We start from the raw sequence: 19,663 nt of genomic DNA on the forward strand, positions 1-19,663 counted from the left end.
ACTTAAAATTTTTTGTTACTCAATGTTTTAAACAGATAAAATACACATAATTAAGACACACATAAAAAGTAAAATGTCTCCTTGGTGCCCACACAACTTCAATAGGCTTAACTTTTTTATCTTTAGTTTTTGTACATTCTGCCAGAATGTCTTTTTGTGAATACAAGCAAATATGCATATTTATTGTTATTCTGCATCCTCCTTTTTTTTTTTTTCTTACCATAAAGGGGAAGCATATTACCCATGCTGTTCTGTGTCTTGATTTCCATTCAATATGATCTCTTATAGATATGTGATAGCCAGTGTTATATGCCAACTTAATTGGGCCACAGGATGCCCATAATTTAGTCAAACATTCCGTGAGGGTGTTTTCAGATGAGGTTGACGTTTAAATTGAAAAATAGACTGAGTAAAGCAGATTGCTCATCTTCATGTGGGTGGGCCTCATTCAATCAGTTGAAGACCTGAAAATAATAAAAAGGATGTCTCTTCCCTGAGTAAGAGAAAATTTCTTCTTCTTGATGGCCTTTGAACTAGGATTTGCCTTTTTCCCCTGCCTTTAGACTCTGAGATATCAATTCTTCCTGTGTCCTGAGTCTGTCAGCCTTTGGATATGACTCTCCTAGTTTCCAGTTTGCTGACTCATTCTGTAGATCTTGCAACCTGGCAGCCTCACTCATCACATGAGCTAATTACTTCTTATAAATCTCTATCTGTATCACCTATACCATCTGTCTCTATATCATCTCCCCTTAGTTTCTCCAGAGAATCTCAACTAATACAAGATTTTTCTATACTAATACATTGAAAACTTCCTGTTTTTAAATCCATATAAAATTCTATTGTCTGTACAAAATGTAATTAATCAGTCCTCTATTTGGACATTAAAGTTGTTTCTAACCTTCTGTTATTAGTAGCAATAATGTAAAAGTGAAAAACCTCATACATTCATAGTTCGGTATTCTTTGCAAGCATATCTGCATGACCAATGCCAGAACTGGGTTTGTTAGGATGAAGAATATGTGCATTTGTGATCTTGATATTGCAAAATTTCTTCTACAAGGGCATGGTTCAGAGCAGAGGCTGAAGAGTGATGGCCCATTGCCCTGCTTTGGTCTGCACAGTGTCATATTTTTACAAAACTGCTAATTTTTATATTGATGAGGATGTGAGGCAACTGGAACTCTTTTACTCTGCTGATGGAGTATGAGTACAACCATTTCAGGAAACAGTTTGGCAGTTTCATATGAAATTAAACATATGCCTATGCTATTGTATTAGTTTGGGTTTAAATGGAGAAGCAAAAAGCATTTGTTACAGGAATTTGGCTTTGGGTAACTATTAAACAGTCTCTGTAATACTGTTGTTTTACATATGATGGTGGAGCTTATAAGTCCCCAAGTCAGGCCATTGGGAAGGAAAGATGGATATAAAGTGGGGGAGAGAAAGGACAAGCTGGAATCCATGAGCATAAGCTGGAACCTTTGATGGCACACTAGAACTCGTGTTGGTTCCCACTACCTCCAAACTTGATGATGTGTGTGTCCTGTAGGAGAGGAGGGTGCCCTCTGTTATCTGGCCCAGGAGTCAAAGAAGCTGAAGGAGGATCTGGAGAAAGGGGGAGTAGGTGCCAGCCTGTTATCCCAGGTCAACGATGTGTGCCAGCAATCAGCAACAAAGTTCCTGGGTTGCAAACCTCCTGTCCAGATTTTGCAAGTGTACGGATACAGCCGCTGCTTTTCTTCCACCCTCCAAATCTCCTGTAAAAATGTCTGTTGTGGCCCACTCTGCTTGGAAAGGAATTCTGGGAAATGTAGTTCACCATAGCTAAGTTGACACATTATACAAGAAAGTTGTACATTATAGCCCCAGCTATGTTCCAGCAATTTCATTCCTCAGTATATACTTGGGAGAAATACATATGGATGCTTATGAAGACAGGTACTAGAATATACAATACAGTTTATACTATTATGGGCCAGGGCTTCTTTTGCTCAATATTGTCTGTGAGAATCATTCAAGTTGTTGCATGTATCAGTAGAGGCTGTTCTTCGTCATTGCTATATAATAAGCCATCCTATTGCTTATATATAAGCCACAGTATTTTAAAAAATTCATTCTATTGTTGATGGACACTTGGGTCAGCTTCAGTTTGGGGTTCTTACCGATGGTGCCAGCATGAATATTTGTATACCTATCTTTTGGTATGTAACCAAACCTGTGGATTGCTGGGTCAAAGCGTTGGCATTTTCAGCTTTATTAGATACTGTCTGGAAGTTTTCCAACAAGGTTACTGTTGTCCAATTTTTATTAAAAAGAATAGAGTCCATAATACCACATGTTTGGAGCTGGAATAGATGTTTTACAGGTGTTCAGTCTGTTCTCCTAAACTGGAGTTGTTCTTAATTCCTTCCGGTACTGCCACAATATGTGGCTTCCCTCAAAGCTCTGTTAAGCCCCTCTGCAGAGAAAGGCCCAGAAAGGCCTGGGCACCACTCTGATGTTTAGCATCTCTTCTTGGTACACAGACACACTGAACTGCAATGGGGCAGCCACATACCATCTAATCTAGCTTCCTCCTGCCACAAAGAATCACATTTTCTCTTGGAAACTTTCCAGAACCATCTGCAATTACTGTGGCTTTGGGGCCTTCCCTGGGAACCTGTAGTCTCCCCAGGCATGGACAGCTCTGTATTGCAGGTCCTTCCAATTGGCTAGTCAGTGAGACTGTCCAGCACCTAGGAGTATGAGTGTTTGGCAGGGACAAGAAACCACAGCTCTTTTTTCGTGGTGTACTTCCTATCCTGAACTGCGAGTACCTGTGATTCCAGAGCCTAGCACAGCAACTTGATCATCATACACACTTAGTAAATATTTGTTTAAAGGAGTTGACAGGGGCACCTGGGTGGTTCAGATGTTAAGCGTCTGTCTTCAGCTCAGGTCATGATCCCAGGGTCCTGGGATCGAATCCCGAATTGAGCCCCGCATCAAGCCCGCATCCGGCTCCCTCTCAGAGGGAAGCCTTCTTCTCCCTCTGCCCCTCCCCCTGCTTGTGTTCCCTCTCTCCCTGTCTCTCTCTCAGTCAAATAAATAAATAAATAAAATCTTATTTAAAAAATAAAGGAATTGACCATTAGGAAATGACCCCAGGCAATGCCCAGTTAGCAGCTAGTTTCTGTTTTATTTATTTATTTATTTTTAAGATTTTATTTATTTTTTTGACAGACAGAGATCACAAGTAGGCAGAGAGGCAGGCAGAGAGAGAGAGAGGAGGAAGCAGACTCCCTGCTGAGCAGAGAGCCGGATGCGGGGCTCGATCCCAGGACCTTGGGATCATGACCTGAGCCGAAGGCAGAGGCTTTAACCGACTGAGCCACCCAGGCGCCCCTAGTCTCTATGTTTTAAAGAGCCAACCCTGGAGTGAGTTTTGAGGAGAGTTGTCTAGAAAGACATAATAAAGGCAGGCCTTCACTTGGTCTTGAAGGGAGGGTGAATTTTGCCTATGAGAGGAGAGTGGGAAGGACATTTGACGTAGAAAGATAGCATAAGGAGGGCATCAGGAAATCAATGCCTACACAGACCCAGAAGGTAAAATCAATGTGAGAAAATAGGGATTGGCGGGCACAACAACAAGGTGAATGTGCCAGTCTCTGGTCCCAGGCTATAATGTGAGCCCACGCAGTTAGAGCTTCTGATATTTCAAAAGGGAATAAGAAGGGAAAGAGGGGGAAGAGGAAAAAGAGAAAGAGGAGAGGAGAAAAAGGGAGAGGAGGAAGAAAAAGAGGAGACGAGGAAGAATTAGAATCTTTAAAAAAGCCCCGTGTGGGCTAAACAAGATAGATCTGCAGCCTGCTTTGGGCCCGACTGTCTGCCAATTTCAGAGGCTGAAGAATAGAATAGACATGGGAATGCACTTTTTTTGGGGGGGGGGAGAGGATAGTGGGGCACATGGAATTGTGTGTTTGGGTAGTTAGAAAGCATCTGACAGAAGCGGATGGTCTGGGATCAGAATGTGGAAATCTCTCAGTGCCCACGCTGGAGGGCAGCATCTCAAATGCCAGAGAGTGCACCAATCACCCAAAAATGCTTCTAAAAAGTTTGTGAAGCTCTGCTGGACACAGTCCCAGCACACGGAGGCTTTGGAGCAGAGGAAAGTGTGATGGAAACAATAGCTTAGAAAGATTAATTTGTCAACAGTGAGGAGACCAGACACCATGGGATAGGTTAGGGACCATAGGGATCCAGCGGAGAGGATACGAGCCTTGGCGGTTCCCCAAAAGGCGGCGACATTGGAGGTCCTTCTCGACCCTCAGCCCTGCCATACCATCTCTCCCACGGTTACACCGATTGGGAGACGGGAACCTCGTGCAACGGACAGTTCCCCGCACGCAGTTTAGGGACCCTGTAACAGACTGCGAAATGGGGGAGGGGGACTGTTGTTCAAGGACAGCCAGGCGCCTGGCGGAGCCGCGGCTGTAACTCTTAAAGACCCTAGGGCCACGCCTCTCGCTCCGGGGCTCTTGTGCGGGTGCCCACACACCACGCCGCTGCGCTGAGCGGGGCGCCTCCCGCTGTCATGGCGACCGCCTCCATGGAGACCAGAAGCAGAAGATGTGGTCCCCCGAGGTTCATCCCGCTTGCCTTCTTTGTTCTGATGCTTATTCTGGCCGGCCGGGCTCCCAGGACGCGTTTCGAGTCAGCGAGAGAGCGCTTCCTCCAAGGAGGGGGGATGGGTGGAAGGGGAAGAGGCTGAAACCCGGGGGTCGCTGAAACCCGGTGGCGGGTTCCTCAGCTGCGAAACAGGACCTAGTGATGCCCATATCGATGGGCTTGTCGATGCGGGCTTGGAAGCCTAGGGAGAAAGGAGAAAGGCGACCTTTAGGTGCCCCACTATCTCGGAGTTCGGACTTACGGCCGCTCTAGGAAACAAAAGCCAGGAGAGCCCCCTTCCGAATTGGGGCCCAGGCGGGAGGGCAAACTCCACAGCTGAAGTTGGAACGCAGGCGGGGACTACTCTAGACGCTCCTCCTTCCCTCTCCCCTTTCTGGCCCACACTGGCGGCGGGCCACAGCGGGCGGCCCGGCTGCCTTCATCGCGAGAACTCGCCGAGCCGTGGGTGGGTGTGGGCTGGCCTGGCGCAGCCGCGGGCCCCTTGCATATGACACAGTGGCGCAACGCCTGTTGGCGGTTCTCTGGCGCCCGCTTATTGGTCGGAAGCGTTCTCGCCCCACCCCCTCGGCCGGCCAATGGGCGGGGGTGGGGGCGTGCCCGTGAGGCGGGAGGCGGCGGTGGCGGCTCCGGGATCTTTCCTCGTGCTCGGCGTTGAACCCCCGCAGCCGCCGCGACCGCTACGGCTGCCGCCGCGGTGGACCCTGCCCGAGCGGCCCCGGGGTGCGCCCTGCACGGTGAGACTGCTTCTCCTCCAGACATCTCCCGGTTCCGCCCCATTCGCTGAGGTCCCCTCCGGTCCTAGGCAGTTGCTAACTGGGAGCCCACGGAGCTGGGGAGGTGGCTCCGCACTGGAGCAGCACCCGGGAGTGCTCCGTGGCATCTGAGCTGGGGAAATGTCAGCCCGGAAGCCGCGGGTGACCGTTAGGTGGTGGAGCGGGGATATTTTCCGCGGCGCACTGTCGGGGGCACGTGTGACACAGTTAGGGCGGGGGCGTAATGGGGTCAGCACCGTCAGCATTCCCCTCCCCACCCCCGCTATTGTCACCGCCTCAACGTGTGACCTTGGACAAATAGCCTCTGAGCCTCTCCTGCCTGGACGCCTTCGGGGAGGAGGTCGGTGATGTCGGGGAGTGCGGGCTCCTGAGACTCCTGCGTCAGCCGAGGTGAAGGTGGGGAGGGCACAGGATTATCTCTAGGGGACAGAGCTGCAGCCTAGAAGCCCAGGAGGGGTGTGATGGAGGGGGAGCGTCTACCTGCATCTGTTCCCCTAGAAGATGAGAAAGGGGCGGTGATGAGGCACCACACCCACAGGAATGGAGGCATGAGAGGACAGGGTCCTAAATCTGGGCCCTTGATGCCTTTGGGGACTTGGCCAGCGCCTCCCCATCACCACAGCATAAGGGGTTTTATTTAGATTCTGGACTTGGAACCCTGCTAGACTGAGAAGAGAATCCTTGGGTTGCCTTTCCTCTTGAATCTTCTCTCTGGCAAGTGGGGGTAGGGCATTTCTCTTCCCAGGGAGCTGAAGAGGGTCAGGGGCAGGTGCCATCCCCTAGACCTGGCCTGGCCTCTACTTCTTGGGGCCTTCAGGTGACGGGCTGAGGGCAAGACCAGGGTGGGACAGGCAATCTGGAGGCTGGAGGGGTCTAAGGACTTACCTCAAGCTGAGGCATGGAGGATGGGAGGTTTTGAGGAGGGAATGGACATTTTGGGGAGACACCAGGGTGTGGGATAGTGGGAGTCTCTTCCCCAGTTGACCCCTGCTTGTGACAAAGAGAACACCGTACTTATCCTTGCACTTTGGGCCTGTGGAGGGAGGAGGAATTGGAGTCACATCCAGAGAGAGTAGATGTAAAACTGCCACAAACAAACCTGACATCCAGTTTTGCCTTTTCAGGCCTTGTTCTAGGTATGCAGTCCCCTCACTCTGTGCCCAGACCTATGTCAGGTTCTGGGGTCAGCAGGTCAGTGTGGTCTCAGTGGGAACCCTGTTTATAAGCTGGATTTTTTTTTTTTTTTTAAGATTTTACGTATTTATTTTGAGAGAGACAGAAGGAGAGGGAGAAACACTCCCTGCAGAGCAGGGAGCACGATAGGGGGCTTGATCCCAGGACCCTGAGATCATGACGGGAGCTCAAGGCAGACACTTAACCCATGGAGCCACCCAGGTGCCCCTACAAGCTTGAGCTTTAATGGGAGACTGGACAGTGCTGCTGGACTGAGTGCTTAAGCCAGGATTTAGCCCTGGGCTATGGGGAGGTGGACAGCAGAGTCAGAGAGAGTGGAAGGTTATGGAGTTTTGTGGCTCAGGAAGTCCTTGAACAGGTTGAGAATGGAGCTGGAGGATTGAATGAGAAATGAGGCCTCAAGGGTTTGGGGCCGTGCCCCCAGCCACAAAGCAGAGGACGAGCTGGGGCTGGCCCTGTGGTGCCTGTGATCTGGGATCTGGGGGCTGCTTACGGGGCAGGGAGGTGGTATAGGGGTGCAGCTGTGGGATGGGGGGCCAAGGTGGCATGTTCTGGAGCTGCACTTCACCACAGACAGACTGTCTTGGCCCTCCCTCCAGTCTGGAGCCTTGGGGCCAGAGTCTAGGGCGCTGAGAACCCTGGGTTTCTGTGTAACTCCATTGGTCCATCTGTTTGTTCACTTGCCATATTCTTGGGCCTTCTCATGCCAGAAGTTCTCTGGGCCTGGCTGAGCCCTGCCCTGGATAGGGTAACCTTGAAACAGTCTTTCTCTCTGAAGCTTCGAGGGACCTCAGCTCTCTGTCTCCCAGAGAGAAGGTTCTTTCAATTTTTCTGAGAGTAGCTGAGAGCCAGAGAAGCCCCCAGGGCCCTTGTTCCAGCTTTCCAGCCCTCCGCATCCTGTGACTGTCCGCATCCTGTGACTGTCCGTGGTATCACAGGTGATCTGTTGATAGTCCAGCTATGCTGGGGAGGGGGTTCCTTTCGTTTTTGTTGTTGGGGTGGGGGCATTTCTCACAATATATGCTCCTTTTACCTCTTTCTCTGTTTGAAGGGGACAGACTCTCAGCAGTCTGCTCTCGGGCAATCCCTGGGGGACCCTGCTGGCCTGGGAGTGGGGGAGGAGGAAGGCAGGAAAAGTGAAGGGGGAGGGCAGCCCCTGAATCCTTGAGCTGTTTTCTGAGAAGCCTGAAGTCCCTGGGGCTCCCCTCTGAGGGCCATTCGTGACTGTTCCAGGATTAGCCTGAAGAGCCTCTTTACCAGTGCTGCCCTGAAATTGCTGTTGCTTCAGAAACCGGGCCTTTGGGGTTTGCTTTTGCAAAGATGAGGGCGGAATGGAGAGTGGTGTCAGAGCTTTAGGTGTTAGCTACACCAAACCCTCAGAGGAAGAGGTCATGGCTTATTCTTGTGGCACAGAGGAGGAAACTGAGGCACAGAGATTCGAAGTAACTTCCCATGCTGCCTGAATGTGAACCAAGACTGCCGGGCTCTGGAGCCCATGCTCCTGACCATGGCCCTGCTGTCTCTGGGGGGCTGTGCAGCTTGGGCTGCATTCAGGACTTGGCTGGCATGGCAGGAGGCCTGGGGTCTCCAGGGGAGTTCCTGTGGACATGGCTGCAGCAGGGGAAAGTGGATACCCTCTCTTCTTGCCTCTGATGAGGAATTGTGTTTGGATGAGAGTCTGGCTCCCAGGGGATGGCGACTGACAGGGCTCTCTGCTGAGAAAGGAAGCTTGTTTTTTCCAGCCTCCTCTGGGCCCTTTAAGTCACTTGCCTTCCATCTCAGTGTTCTCACTGCCCAAGGGTTACGGGCATGCCTGAATGCCTGCTCTGTACTGAGCTCCGGGCAGTGTGTGAGACGCTGAGGCTGGTCTTGCCCTCAGTGGGCATTCCATCTCAAGGGGAGTAACAGATTGTGGCAAGGCCAGAATAATGCCCAGCGGGAGGCTGCATTCTGTGAGATGGGGGGAGGGGGTACCCTCTTGGGGCAAGAGCTGGCTAAGAGAGTGGGGTGGGGAGTTCCTCTTTTTGAGAGCTTCCTGTGTCGAGTCACTGGCTTTGACATGTCATACCTACCTAGAGTGCCAGCCAAGGGGCATCCTTGGGTTCCCCTTAGTTTGGTCATTCATTCATTGAACAAATATAAACCAGACACAGCTGCTCCCTGCCAGGTGCTGGTCCGGGTCCTGGGGACACAGAGTTTGGCAAAAACATAGTCACTGTCCTGGTAAGGTGGGGAACATGAAGTGATCCCAGAGGTGGCAAAGGGGGGATCCTTTTAAAGATTTTCAGGTCTGTCTTGGGATAGGAGGGGGACTGAGGCTAAGGTATAGGGTGGGGGACAGGAGATTATTCCTGGTTAAAGGGAGGGCCTGAATGACACAGGCAGCCAATAGGCAGTGGCTTGGTGGCAAAGACAGAGAGGGGGTCCTGCAAGTCCTGGGTCAGAATATTTGGGGAAGGAGTGCCCTGGAGCCTTTGCCCACCAGCCACAGGTTAAGAGTTTCACCTGGGCCTCAGGTAGTATCTTGGGTGCTGCAGTGGCAGGGACCTTGTGGACATTGGTCTTTCATTCCCATGTGGCTGGGGCAGCCTCTGCTCCCTGTGTTTGGTCATTTTTCACTTGTCCTGAATCCACTGCTTCAGGGGATGGCTGGAGTGGGAGGGTTGGGAGAGGCTTCTCTTCAAGGGCCAGGCTCTCTGGGGATAAGCTGAGCATTCCAGGGCTAAGGGGGTGCCCTTCTGGGACTGACCCCAGATTGGCCCTGAGCAGAGATAAATCAGGGCACAGTTCCCTTCCCTGGACTGTGGCCTGGAGCTAGTTTTCAACAGTTGGGGTGGAGGATGGTGGAGCAGGTGCTGGCCTGGGACCTGAGACCCAAACCTTGCCTTTCTCTGTACCTTCCTAGGCCTCCTACCTGGGGACTCTTGGTACCTGAGGTGTTTACCCTGCCCATGAGGCATTTGGGGCTGGGTGGGCTTATCTCACACTGGGAAGTGAAAAGGAAGTTGAGACCTGCTCCCAGGGCAGCTTGGTACCTAAGAGACCTCGAGGTCATGTCCTTTACAGGCCCAGCCCCCAACTGTGAGGCCACCATGTGGTTTCTTTTCTTTCCCTGAATTAGCCAAAGTCATTCATGGGTTATTCATCTCTAAATACTTCAGTGGACATCTCTGGAAAATAAGGGCATATGTGTCTATACCATACAATTCCATTATTTCACCTAACAAGATTAGCTTTTCTTTCTTTTTTTAAAAGATCTTATTTATTTATTTGACAGAGAGAGACCCAGCAAGAGAGGGAACACAAGCAGAAGGAGTGGGAGAGGGAGAAGCAGTCTTCCCGCTGAGCAGGGAGCCCAATGTGGGGCTCGATCCTGGGACCTTGAGATCATGACCTGAGCCTAAGGCAAATGCTTAACAACTGAGCCACCCAGGCACCCCTGCTTTTATTTCTTAATGTCACCATCTAAGATCCATGTGAATGTCCTATTCACATTTCCCATTCCCAAACATCCCCTAAACATCCTTTTTCTTTCTTTCTTTTTTTTTTTAAGACCTCCCCTCCACCCCCCCCCCCCCGCATTTATTTTTCCTCTTGTAGCTGATGTGGTGGAAAAAACCAGGTCAGCGGTCCCATTGAGTCCCCTTGCTTCTTGGTCTCTTTGTGTGTTAATTTAGAGCAGTGGTTGGCAAACTTTTTCTGTCAAGGGCCAGACAGTAAATATTTTAGATTTTGCAGGCCATGTGGTCTCTGTAACTACTCAAAGTAGCTTTGCTTTAGTGCAAAAGCAGTTTTAGACACCACGTAAACAAAGGAGTGCAGTTGTGTTCCAGTAATATTACAGAAAACAGGCGGCCGCCTCAGGCTGCAGCTCGGCCAGCCCCTATCTAGACCAACTGCTGCTCCTTTATTTTTCTTGCAGTTTGGGGGAAAAACCAAAATGATGGGTCAGTTGCCCTGTAGAACATTCTGGCCTTCTGGGTTTGTTTTGTTGCTTTCCCCAGGAGTCATCTCCTCAGAGATGTCACTCACCTCAGCGTTTTCAATAAGCCAGAAGCTAGGGGTTTCCTTAGATCCAGGTCAGACATTTCAGGTAGGACCCCCTCCTCGGTGATGCTGTGACTTCATGCCCCCTCCCCTCAGGAAGCCTCTGTGTGTTAGGTTGTCCCACTGGGAGTGACAGGAGATTGACGAGTGCGTGTCACCACATCCTCTGTTGCACACTTGTTTCGGTCCCCTGATGTGTCCGAGGGGCACTGGGCATCTGTGAGTACCTGCTTCTGTCGACCTTTGCCCTCAGGGTCGAGATTCCCCTGCCTCCCTGCCTCCAGCTTTTGTTTCTTTGGTGGTTGCAGAATTGTTTAGCATTTGTTTTTTCTTTTGTTGTTGAATAGTGAGAATTCTTCTGTAAAGAAGGGTTTTCCTTTAACCGTTGGATGATTTAGTTACCTGAAAGGCTAAGAGGCAGGCTGAATGATTTCCCTTTGTTGCCAATTTTCTTTCTTTCTTTTTTAAGATTTTATTTATGTGTTTATTTTAGAGAGAGAGAGCTCCTGCGTGTGGGGGCATGTGGGGGCGGGGAGGGCAGAGGGGAAGGGAGAGGGACACCAGCAGACTCTGCACTGAATGCAGAGTCTGACTCAGGACTCTGATCTCACGACCCTGAGATCCCACCCTGAGCAGTAAGCAAGCAAGAGTTGGGTGTTTACCCTGACGGCATGACCCAGCCACCCATCCTTATTACCAAATTTTCGGAGTGAAGACTTAGGGTATTGCTACTGTCAGTGGTGACAAATGAGGGTTTGGGTTTGTTTATTTTGGTTTCTCTTTCTGTAATCTCTGTGAATGTTCCAATTTTATGTATTCCATCTGTTTCCATTAGTTGGACTCATTCTTTTTCTTGATGCTTATTAGATGGACCATCAAGGGCCAGACTGCTCACACAGGGTTCCTGGAGATGCCTCCTGCTGCCCCTGCCCTGTGGCTGCCCAGGGGGAGCTAAGCCAGCCCAGAGAATCAGGCCAGAGGCCAAATGTTGCATTGCCATGGGGCAGCCCCTTCCCCCGGCCCTGAGCCATCACCTGGAGGGAAGCTCCAAGAGCCCATCTTATGCGGGGGGGCCCCCATTCTTACTCTGGATCAAGCATCCTGACCCAGCTGCACTGGGTGTGTAACCTGAATAATGTGGTGTCTGGCTGCTGGAGGGGAGAGCCCCTGAGATTAGCAGCATGAGAAGTGGCCTCTGAAAAGTGCCAGTCATGTCCCTTTCCTTTCCAAGCTATCCTTCCTGCCAGCTTTGGGTGGGTTGTGTAGTGGCGCTTTGGCACCCAGAAGTTGCAGTTCGGCACATGCTGGCAAGGCTCTGGGTCAGTAGGGCATCAGGCAGGCATGAGGGCTCTTGGGGATTGTGGGGAGTGGGGGCAGAAGCCCCCCCCCATGCGAGAGGGTATAGGCAGCCCTTGGCTGTTGAAAGCAGGGGGTTGGGTCTTAGTGTCTTCCCCTGAAGGGAGGTCTCTGCTTTGCTTTCCACCAACCATGGGCCCCTGGGTGGCCTTGACCCTTGCCCTCCTGACTCCCCACCCTTCAGGCTCCTGCTGGTGTCCCCGGAGCATGGGAGGCTGCTGCGCTTGAGCGGCGGTGCCTGGCAGGAGCTGCATCTCTTACCCCGTGGCAGGGAGGGCATCCATGGCTGCAGCCAACAAGGGTGAGTGCCTCCCTGCTGGGCAGAGTTTGCACCAGTCTTCCAGTGGGCCCTGGCGGGAGGGCTCTTGTTGCATGTGGGGCCTGCATCGGCTGTGTGTGTGTGTGCGCATGTCTGAGTGAATTACATTACATCAGTGTAATTATACCAGTGTTTGTGCTGGGTCCCGGCGCTCACCCAAGCCTTAGCAGGGAACCAGAGACTCCAGCTGGCTCCCTGGTGTGCGGGTTTATGGGGGTGTCTGCCGTCCAGTCCCCATGTTCCAGCTTCCCTGTTCTGCTGTGGGGACTGGAGGGCATTAGAGCCTTGGGGTGAGCCCTGAGGCTGACGGGGTAGGTAGGGCCCCAGGAGGCCCCAGAAGGGAATTTGGGTTTCTTTCAGGGTCCAGAAAGGCTCTTCAAGCGTTTTAGGCAAGGGAGGCCAGGTAAAATTTGAGGGTCAGTTCTGGGTGGGGGCTCAGCAGGGAATGTGGGGAGGGGTCAGGCTGCCCCCTCCTTCCTCCCCAGACAAAGCCAGGCCTGGCCTAGTCCCACCAAAAGGGCTCTGGGCAGAGGTCTTGGGAGGCCCAAAGGCTGTGGCTGTGGGCCAGAGAGGATTGGGGTCCTGTTTATGGGAACATGCGCCTCCCCCAGCCCATGCCCTCCCCCCAGCTCCAACTGCTTTGCCTGTCTCAACTCCCTGCCTCCAGGCCTCGGAGAACCGGACCCAGCTAGGAACAGCTGATGGCCTTGTGTGTGTGTGTGTGTGTGTTTGGGGGGTGGTGGTTAAGTAGAGGAGGGTAGGGTGTCTCTGGGAGGGGTCTGGAAGGCTCCCCTGGGTAACTCCGTCTTCCTTGCTGGTGATCAGGGATGAGGTTTAGAGCCTCTTCTCGGTGGGCTCAGTGTGTTTTTTGGCCCCCTTTGTTTCTTCCACCTCCAGAAAGGTCTCATAGAGCCTGCTCCAGTCCCTGCCCCCTCCTCTCTCAGGTTGGGGTCATCAGGAGGGGCAGGCAGGGGCCTTGGCACTGATAGACCTGGAACCCAAGGCCTGGGGCTGAGTCTGCTGGGGCTTGCTGAGAGTCTGCAGGACTGCCTCATCTCCTCTAAGTAAGGGGTCATACTAGCTAATCCCTGACACACCCATCCTCAGGGTGCTTATATTTTGTGGGAGGACTGGAAAGGTAGAGGGCCTTAAGCCTCATGACCTCCAATATCCACTAGGATGTGGCTTAGCCCTGAAAGGAGCCCACCCAGTGGCTGCTGAGTGATGTCAAGGGCAGTTGTAGGGGGTGGGGGAGGCATGGGGTGACATGGGGGAGTCGTCTCCTGGGGGTAGAGGAAGCCAGCAGCCCCTGGAGCCCTCTCCTCTTTCTCTTCCCAGGCAACAAGCCCAGAGTCCGGAGTATCCGCTTTGCAGCAGGCCATGATGCAGAAGGCTCCCAGAGCCATGTCCACTTTGATGAGAAGCTGCATGACTCTGTGGTCATGGTCACCCAGGAGAGTGACAGCAGCTTTCTGGTCAAGGTATGTGCCCTCCCCCCACCATCTGCCTTGCTTCCTCGGCCTTTGCCTAGCCTTGCCTGGCTTCCTGGGCCTGTTTGTTTCATTTCCTTTAAGTGGGCTTCCGAGGCACATCTTGGTCCCTCCCTGGGCCTTGGTTTCCCTGTCTGTAAAGTGGGAGGTGGCAAGACTGCAACGAAATGAGTGCCTTTAGGACGTTACTCCAACAAAGTGGGACAGAGCTGTTGTCATCAGTGTCACCCCAAGAGCAGTGGTGGAAGGTGGTGTTCAAGCCTGAGGTGCCCAAGGCCTGGGTTCAGGTCCAGGCCTGCTGTTCTGGCACTGGGACCTCGGGCAGGTCACCTTAGTTTCCTCTTCTCTGAGATGAAGACCGTTCACACCCCACTGAGTTGGTGCAAGCATGAGGTGAAAGAATGTGTGTGACATACACGTACACACATCTCACATACAGGTGTGACACATAATTTTGCTGATGACAGGGTGTGACTTCCGTCACCCCCCTTTGCCAAACCTCTGGTGGCTTTAGGCTCTCTGCGGTTTTAGTGTCTTCTTATCACCCTGTGGTCTCCTGGTGGGAGTCCCGTCTCACACACCTTCCATCATGGCTTCTCTGAGTGTGGGGCACCGGCAGATACCATATCCACTTGGGAGGGGCAGGAGGAAGTGTCTGAAGGGGACAGATTGGTGGCAAAACAGGGAATGAGGCCCTTAGGTTGGACAGTAAGCCAGAGCTCTGGAGATGAGTGGGAATGCCCCAGCCAAGGGGAGGGCATCTGGTCCTTCGGGGCCTCCCTGAGGAGGGGCCCAGATTCATCATTTCTGCCCAACTGTAAAATCCTCACTCTTTTCCTACAGCTAGCACCTTCGTCCAAGGAATTAACGGAAGGAACCAAAACTTGAAAGAATAGCTCCCTCTCCCCCTGCCCCCCGCCTTGCAAAATCCATTGACGTCCACTAGGGAAAATCTGGAAGCTAGGGAAAACTGTAAAGAAATTTAAGAGTGCACACAATCATACTGTCCAGACAACAACCACAGTTAATAGTTAATATTTTGATGTGTGCCATTCCAGGACTCTTTTTTTTTTTTTTTTTTTTTGCTTCATTTCCAAAACCAAAAAGCTGGTATCACAACAGACATGCTGTTTCTTGCTTGTGAACCATCTCCTGTCTAGGTCAGTAAATAATTTTCTACGAGATTTTCAAACTGCCTGATAATTCCATTAAGTATATAATCATTGATTTAGCTGGTTCCCTATTCCTGGTATTATGAACGTTTCTATTTTTTACTTAAATGGAGCAGCAACGAGTGTTTTTTGAACATTTCTAAGAGTTCCTCTGGAAGATTCTGTAGTTGGTGCAGCTGGACCACAGGGTCACCATTGGCAGGACAGCCAAAAAGGCCTCTTGAGAAATGTGTCCTCCACCTGCAGAGTGTGGGAGCCCCTGGGCTGACCTTTATCATGTGGTGATGTCTGTCCCGCTGAGCTAAGTGCTTCCCGCATCGAGTCCTAACAAGCCCCCGAGGCCTGGACTGTCCGACCCTTGCCACTGTGAGCACATGCACCTCCGCACCCCACAGACTGCACTCTGGCTAGCCTGCCTGTTCAGCAGCCACCCCAGCTTGTGTCTCGGTACGCGACTGGACTTAGCAAGGTTGGCATCTGTTTCAGGGGGCACTGCTTGCCAGTCACTGTGTATGAACAACGGAAATGGCTTGGGCCCAGAGTTGGGGCTCTGGGCACACTGAGCCTTTGAGTGGTAGGCAGACATCCACGTTCAGGTGCCGGTGGGCCAGCTGGAAACTGACACAGATGGTCTTGTGTCTGTTTTTCTTTCTTTCTTTCTTTTTTTTTTTTTTAAAGATTTTATTTATTTATTTGACAGACAGAGATCACAAGTAGGCAGAGAGGCAGGCAGAGAGAGAGAGAGGAGGAAGCAGGCTCCCTGCTGAGCAGAGAGCCCGATGCGGGACTCTATCCCAGGACCCTGAGATCATGACCTGAGCTGAAGGCAGAGGCTTAACCCACTGAGCCACCCAGGCGCCCTTGTGTCTGTTTTTCTAATTCTGTCTCCTCCTCCTTCCCGTGCAATCTGTGTTGCCCATTATCTCCATGTGAGTGATGAGAGGACCAGTGTCCCTGACCCCAGGCTGTTGGTTCTTGGCAGGTGCTGGCAGGGGTGGGGCCAGGTGAATGGCCATCTTGTGGGACTTTGAACTTCCCCTTATGGGCAATGCCAGGTGCTTGCTATGTGCCACAGGTGGCAGGAGTGGCTAAGAGACCTCGGGAGGGCTTTACCCAGGCCACACTGTGTGGTGTCCCCACCAGTCATTGTCTGGCTTCCATGTCCTCATCTATAAAATGGGCCACCATATACTGTGGGGCCCATGAAATAGATGTTGAGTAGCAAGTTGGAGGGATGAGGTCCTCAGGCAAAGGGCTTGGAGCCACTGGGCTTGGGGTGTGGCCAGGCTGGAGTGCTGGAGGGAGTTAGTTCCCCCTCTGGGATCCCTAAAGCAGCAGGTACAGGGGCTCACAGGATCCTAGGTGGAAGGAGCTGCCAGGCCCTGGGGAAGGCTGAGAGTGAAGGTGCTTCCCTCTCTTCCCCTGTCTTCTTGCTATAGGTTGGCTTCCTGAAGATCCTGCACAGGTATGAGATTACCTTCACTCTGCCCCCAGTGCTCAGGCTGAGCAAGGATGTCCGAGAAGCTCCAGTCCCCAGCCTACACCTCAAGCTCCTCAGCGTCCTGCCCATCCCAGAAGGTGTGTCCCCTGCTCAGGGTGCTGGAGGCCTGCTGTCCTCCAGCAGGGCCTGGGTGGGAGTGGGGGTGAGTGCATGGGGTGCGTCCTCTCCTCCTTCCAGGGTGGATGGGCAGTTCAGAAGTTGGGGGACATGAGGCCTTTTTACAGATTTGGAGTGTTGCATCTTGGCAGGTCCCATACCCCAGGCCTTGTTCCTGGACAGAAGTCCATGGGCTCACACTACCGGCCTGTGCCTGTGCATCACATGGTAGTTCCCTCAGTAAGGATGGGCTCTGGGCCTCCAGCTCTCTCTCCTGCCTGCCCCTCAAGAAAAATCTGCCAGAGCCCCAGGAATCTTGGGCAGCTACATCCTAGCACCTGTCAGTCACAGGCTTTGGACTTGGGGATGCTTCACCCTCCTCTGCCCCTCCCCCAAAGGCTAGGGTGTCAGTTTCATAGTATGCTAAAACCCCAGCTTCAGTTTCACGTTCCCTGACTTCCTCTTCAAGACCTTGCCCCTGCGGGGATTTGGCGAGCTCCCTCAGGCCTTTACCTCTTGCCACCTGATCTGCTGAGGGCTTGCCCTGTGCCTCTTCCCCATCACCCCCTCTCCCTGTCTGCCTTTTTGGGGAATCAGCCGGCCCTCCTCCTGGAAACCTGAGTTTGACCCTTGGAGCCCTAATGGGGTTGTCCACAGGTTGGAGGCATATAGAGCTCAGTGAAGAGTGGGAAGTTTCCAAGGCCTGTTTGCACAGCCCTGGGGATGGCGGGGGATAGGTCCTGGGCTGTCCTCGCTCCTTTGGAGGAGGTGGCCAGTCTTGTTGGCAGGTTGAGGCCAGTAGGGTGGGGTGGGGTGGGGGGGAGACCATGGAGGTGCTGATGACCTGGGCAGGTTACAGCGTCAAGTGTGAGTACTCGGCACACAAGGAGGGTGTCCTCAAGGAGGAGATGCTGCTAGCCTGTGAAGGAGGCACCGGCACCTGCGTGCGAGTGACAGTGCAGGCGCGCGTCATGGGTGAGCTAGCGAGCCTTGGGTCTGGCTATGGGAGGGGGGTGCCAGCTTGGCTGCAAGGGCTTTCCGCTCTCCCTGTCTGAAAAAGGTGTCCTTACCCTGGCCTTACCCTGGCCTTTCTCCTGACTCTCCTAGCAGAGCCTAGAGGAAAGGGTGGGGGGTCTCCTAAGAGTGGGTGGGGCCAGCGGCCAGCCCGGCATTCTGATCTGTCACCTGCCTTGCAGACCGACACCATGGCACACCCATGCTGCTTGATGGGGTCAAGTGCGTGGGTGCTGAGCTAGAATACGACTCCGAGCACAGCGACTGGCATGGCTTCGACTGAGGCCTATGGCCCTGCGCGCCTTGGGGCCCCACAGCCTTAAACCCCACCTCATCTCCCCAATGCTGTGTGATGGTGTGGCTTCCTCACCCCTCCCCGGGGTGGGGGCGGGGGTGGGGTGTCCAGGGGCCTCTCACCTCTGCCTTCATTGTGCCACCTCCCTGCCTCTCCTGTGTCCTCCTCTCCCACTTCCTCCTCTCCGTGTGCCTCAGTCTCCTGCTGGATGAATTGGGTTGAGCCCCCAGGGAGGCTATCTGAGGAGGGGAAGGAGGGGCCTGGGGTGGGTTCTGCCCTCCCCCCACCCCAAGCCATAGGGGCTGTAGCCAGGGCTTGGGAGAGGAGGGAGCTGGCTCTGTGACGCCGTGGTCACTCCCGTTATTGCTGCTGCTGTCTGGCTTCTGCCGTCCTGTGCCCCCTCCCTCTTTCCTACTGCTGGCCGAGCTCAGTCGGAGGGAGGCACAGCCCCCATGTCCTAACCCCCAGGTCTGTTACTTGGTTTTTAAAGGACTGATTGGGATAAAACCCTAAAGAAATAAAACTTTCAGTGGATACCAGAGGCTCACCAGTGTTTGTTCTCCAGGGCTCTGAGAACACCCAGTCCTCTACAGATGGGCTAAAGAACAATTTTGGCTGTATTATTCTTTTAGGAGACGAGGGCACTCCATGGTATTCTAGCACCTAGCCCCAAAAGAAGTATGCAAGCTAGGTATTTTAAGCCTGGGTATAACTCACTAGGCTTCAGATGGGGATGGGGACTTCTCCCTAGGCCAGACAGAAGTCTTAGGGAGGGAGTTCTGTTTGGGATGTTTGCGACAGAGACAACAGCACCCCCTTCTGGTCAGTTCCCAGAGCAGCGCAGAGCAGAAAGCACTCTCCCCTTTTTGAACCCAGCCCCTCTCCACTATGCTGTTGAGGTCCCCTCTTGTGAGGTACCAACAGGCTATACCTTCATCTTAAGCATAAACGCTTTATTGTCACCTAGGGTTCTGAGGCAGGTGGGGCAGATGCATGTCATGGGGGGGGCAGGGAATGTCCCAATGGCACATTGAGTTGATGGCAGAGCCAGGATCAGCCCTTATTTCTCCTTCTGTCTCCCTACAGCCCCCCAACCCCTACTGCCCTTTGATGACTGGGACAGGGTGCAACTGGGTCATTCATGGGCTGCCCTTGGGGCCTTCTTAGATGAATTAATCTGTCCTGAAGGAAGGTTCCCCCCAGCCAGCATCCCCACATCCTCTCATGAGTGCCTTCATCCTACATCCTCTTTAGCCTGTTAATTGAGAAAGTTTAAAAAATAACAGTCACACTTGGTCAGTACCACACCCAGGAAGGTCCTCTATCCCTGTGTTACTTGTGCCAGTCTCCAGCCATTTTTCTGCCCCATAGAGGTTCTCCACCCAGCGCCCTGTGCTGGCTGAGCTTATCAGTCCATGCACTGGGCCCTTCAGGCCCAAGCCCTGCATATCCTCCATCCTCCTGCTCCCGTCCTACAGCGGCCCTGCTCCGCCTCTCCCAGCTGCCTCCACCTCCCACCCCTCTACCCTCACCGCCCCCCCCCCCCCATCCCCAGTTCAGGCCAGGACTTGGTCTTCTGGTGCATTCTGCCTTCGGGATCACCCCTTATGGGCGCACCATCTTACAAACCTCTTCTGACTCCTTGATCTCAGCCCTTGCTTGGCAGGGCTCTAAAGCCTTCCAGTCAGCCGCCCCGGGCCCAAATCCAAAGCGAGAGTCTGTCCCCACCCATCCT

At 52.9% G+C, this 19,663-nt stretch overlaps 1 protein-coding gene across 4 annotated transcripts; it reads left to right on the forward strand.

Moving 5' to 3' along the window:
* The first annotated feature begins 5,253 nt into the window (after positions 1–5,253).
* Positions 5,254–18,467, forward strand: ADISSP (adipose secreted signaling protein). 4 transcript variants are annotated; one of them, XM_082744512.1, is made up of 6 exons: positions 5,254–5,405; positions 12,226–12,342; positions 13,699–13,841; positions 16,462–16,600; positions 17,472–17,594; positions 17,816–18,467. In XM_082744512.1, the coding sequence occupies exons 2-6, from the start codon at positions 12,324–12,326 to the stop codon at positions 17,914–17,916; spliced, it is 525 nt and encodes a 174-aa protein (XP_082600638.1). In that variant the 5' UTR covers positions 5,254–5,405; positions 12,226–12,323; the 3' UTR covers positions 17,917–18,467. The 4 variants fall into 4 exon arrangements, with proteins under 4 accessions (XP_082600638.1, XP_082600640.1, XP_082600639.1 ...); XM_082744513.1 differs by lacking the exon at positions 5,254–5,405 and adding an exon at positions 5,757–5,834; XM_082744515.1 differs by lacking the exons at positions 5,254–5,405; positions 12,226–12,342 and adding exons at positions 12,726–12,763; positions 13,258–13,424.
* Positions 18,468–19,663: the final 1,196 nt, after the last annotated feature.

The sequence above is a fragment of the Mustela nivalis genome (genome assembly GCF_964662115.1).
Source record: "Mustela nivalis genome assembly, chromosome: 8".
NCBI lineage: Eukaryota > Metazoa > Chordata > Mammalia > Carnivora > Mustelidae > Mustela > Mustela nivalis.

What these genes read in the sequence shown, in the direction of transcription:
- ADISSP (XM_082744512.1), top strand. An exon ending in ACAGCAGCTTTCTGGTCAAG is followed by an intron (nt 13,842 to 16,461) that starts GTATGTGCCCTC and finishes TTCTTGCTATAG; the next exon opens with GTTGGCTTCCTGAAGATCCT. An exon ending in CGTCCTGCCCATCCCAGAAG is followed by an intron (nt 16,601 to 17,471) that starts GTGTGTCCCCTG and finishes TGACCTGGGCAG; the next exon opens with GTTACAGCGTCAAGTGTGAG.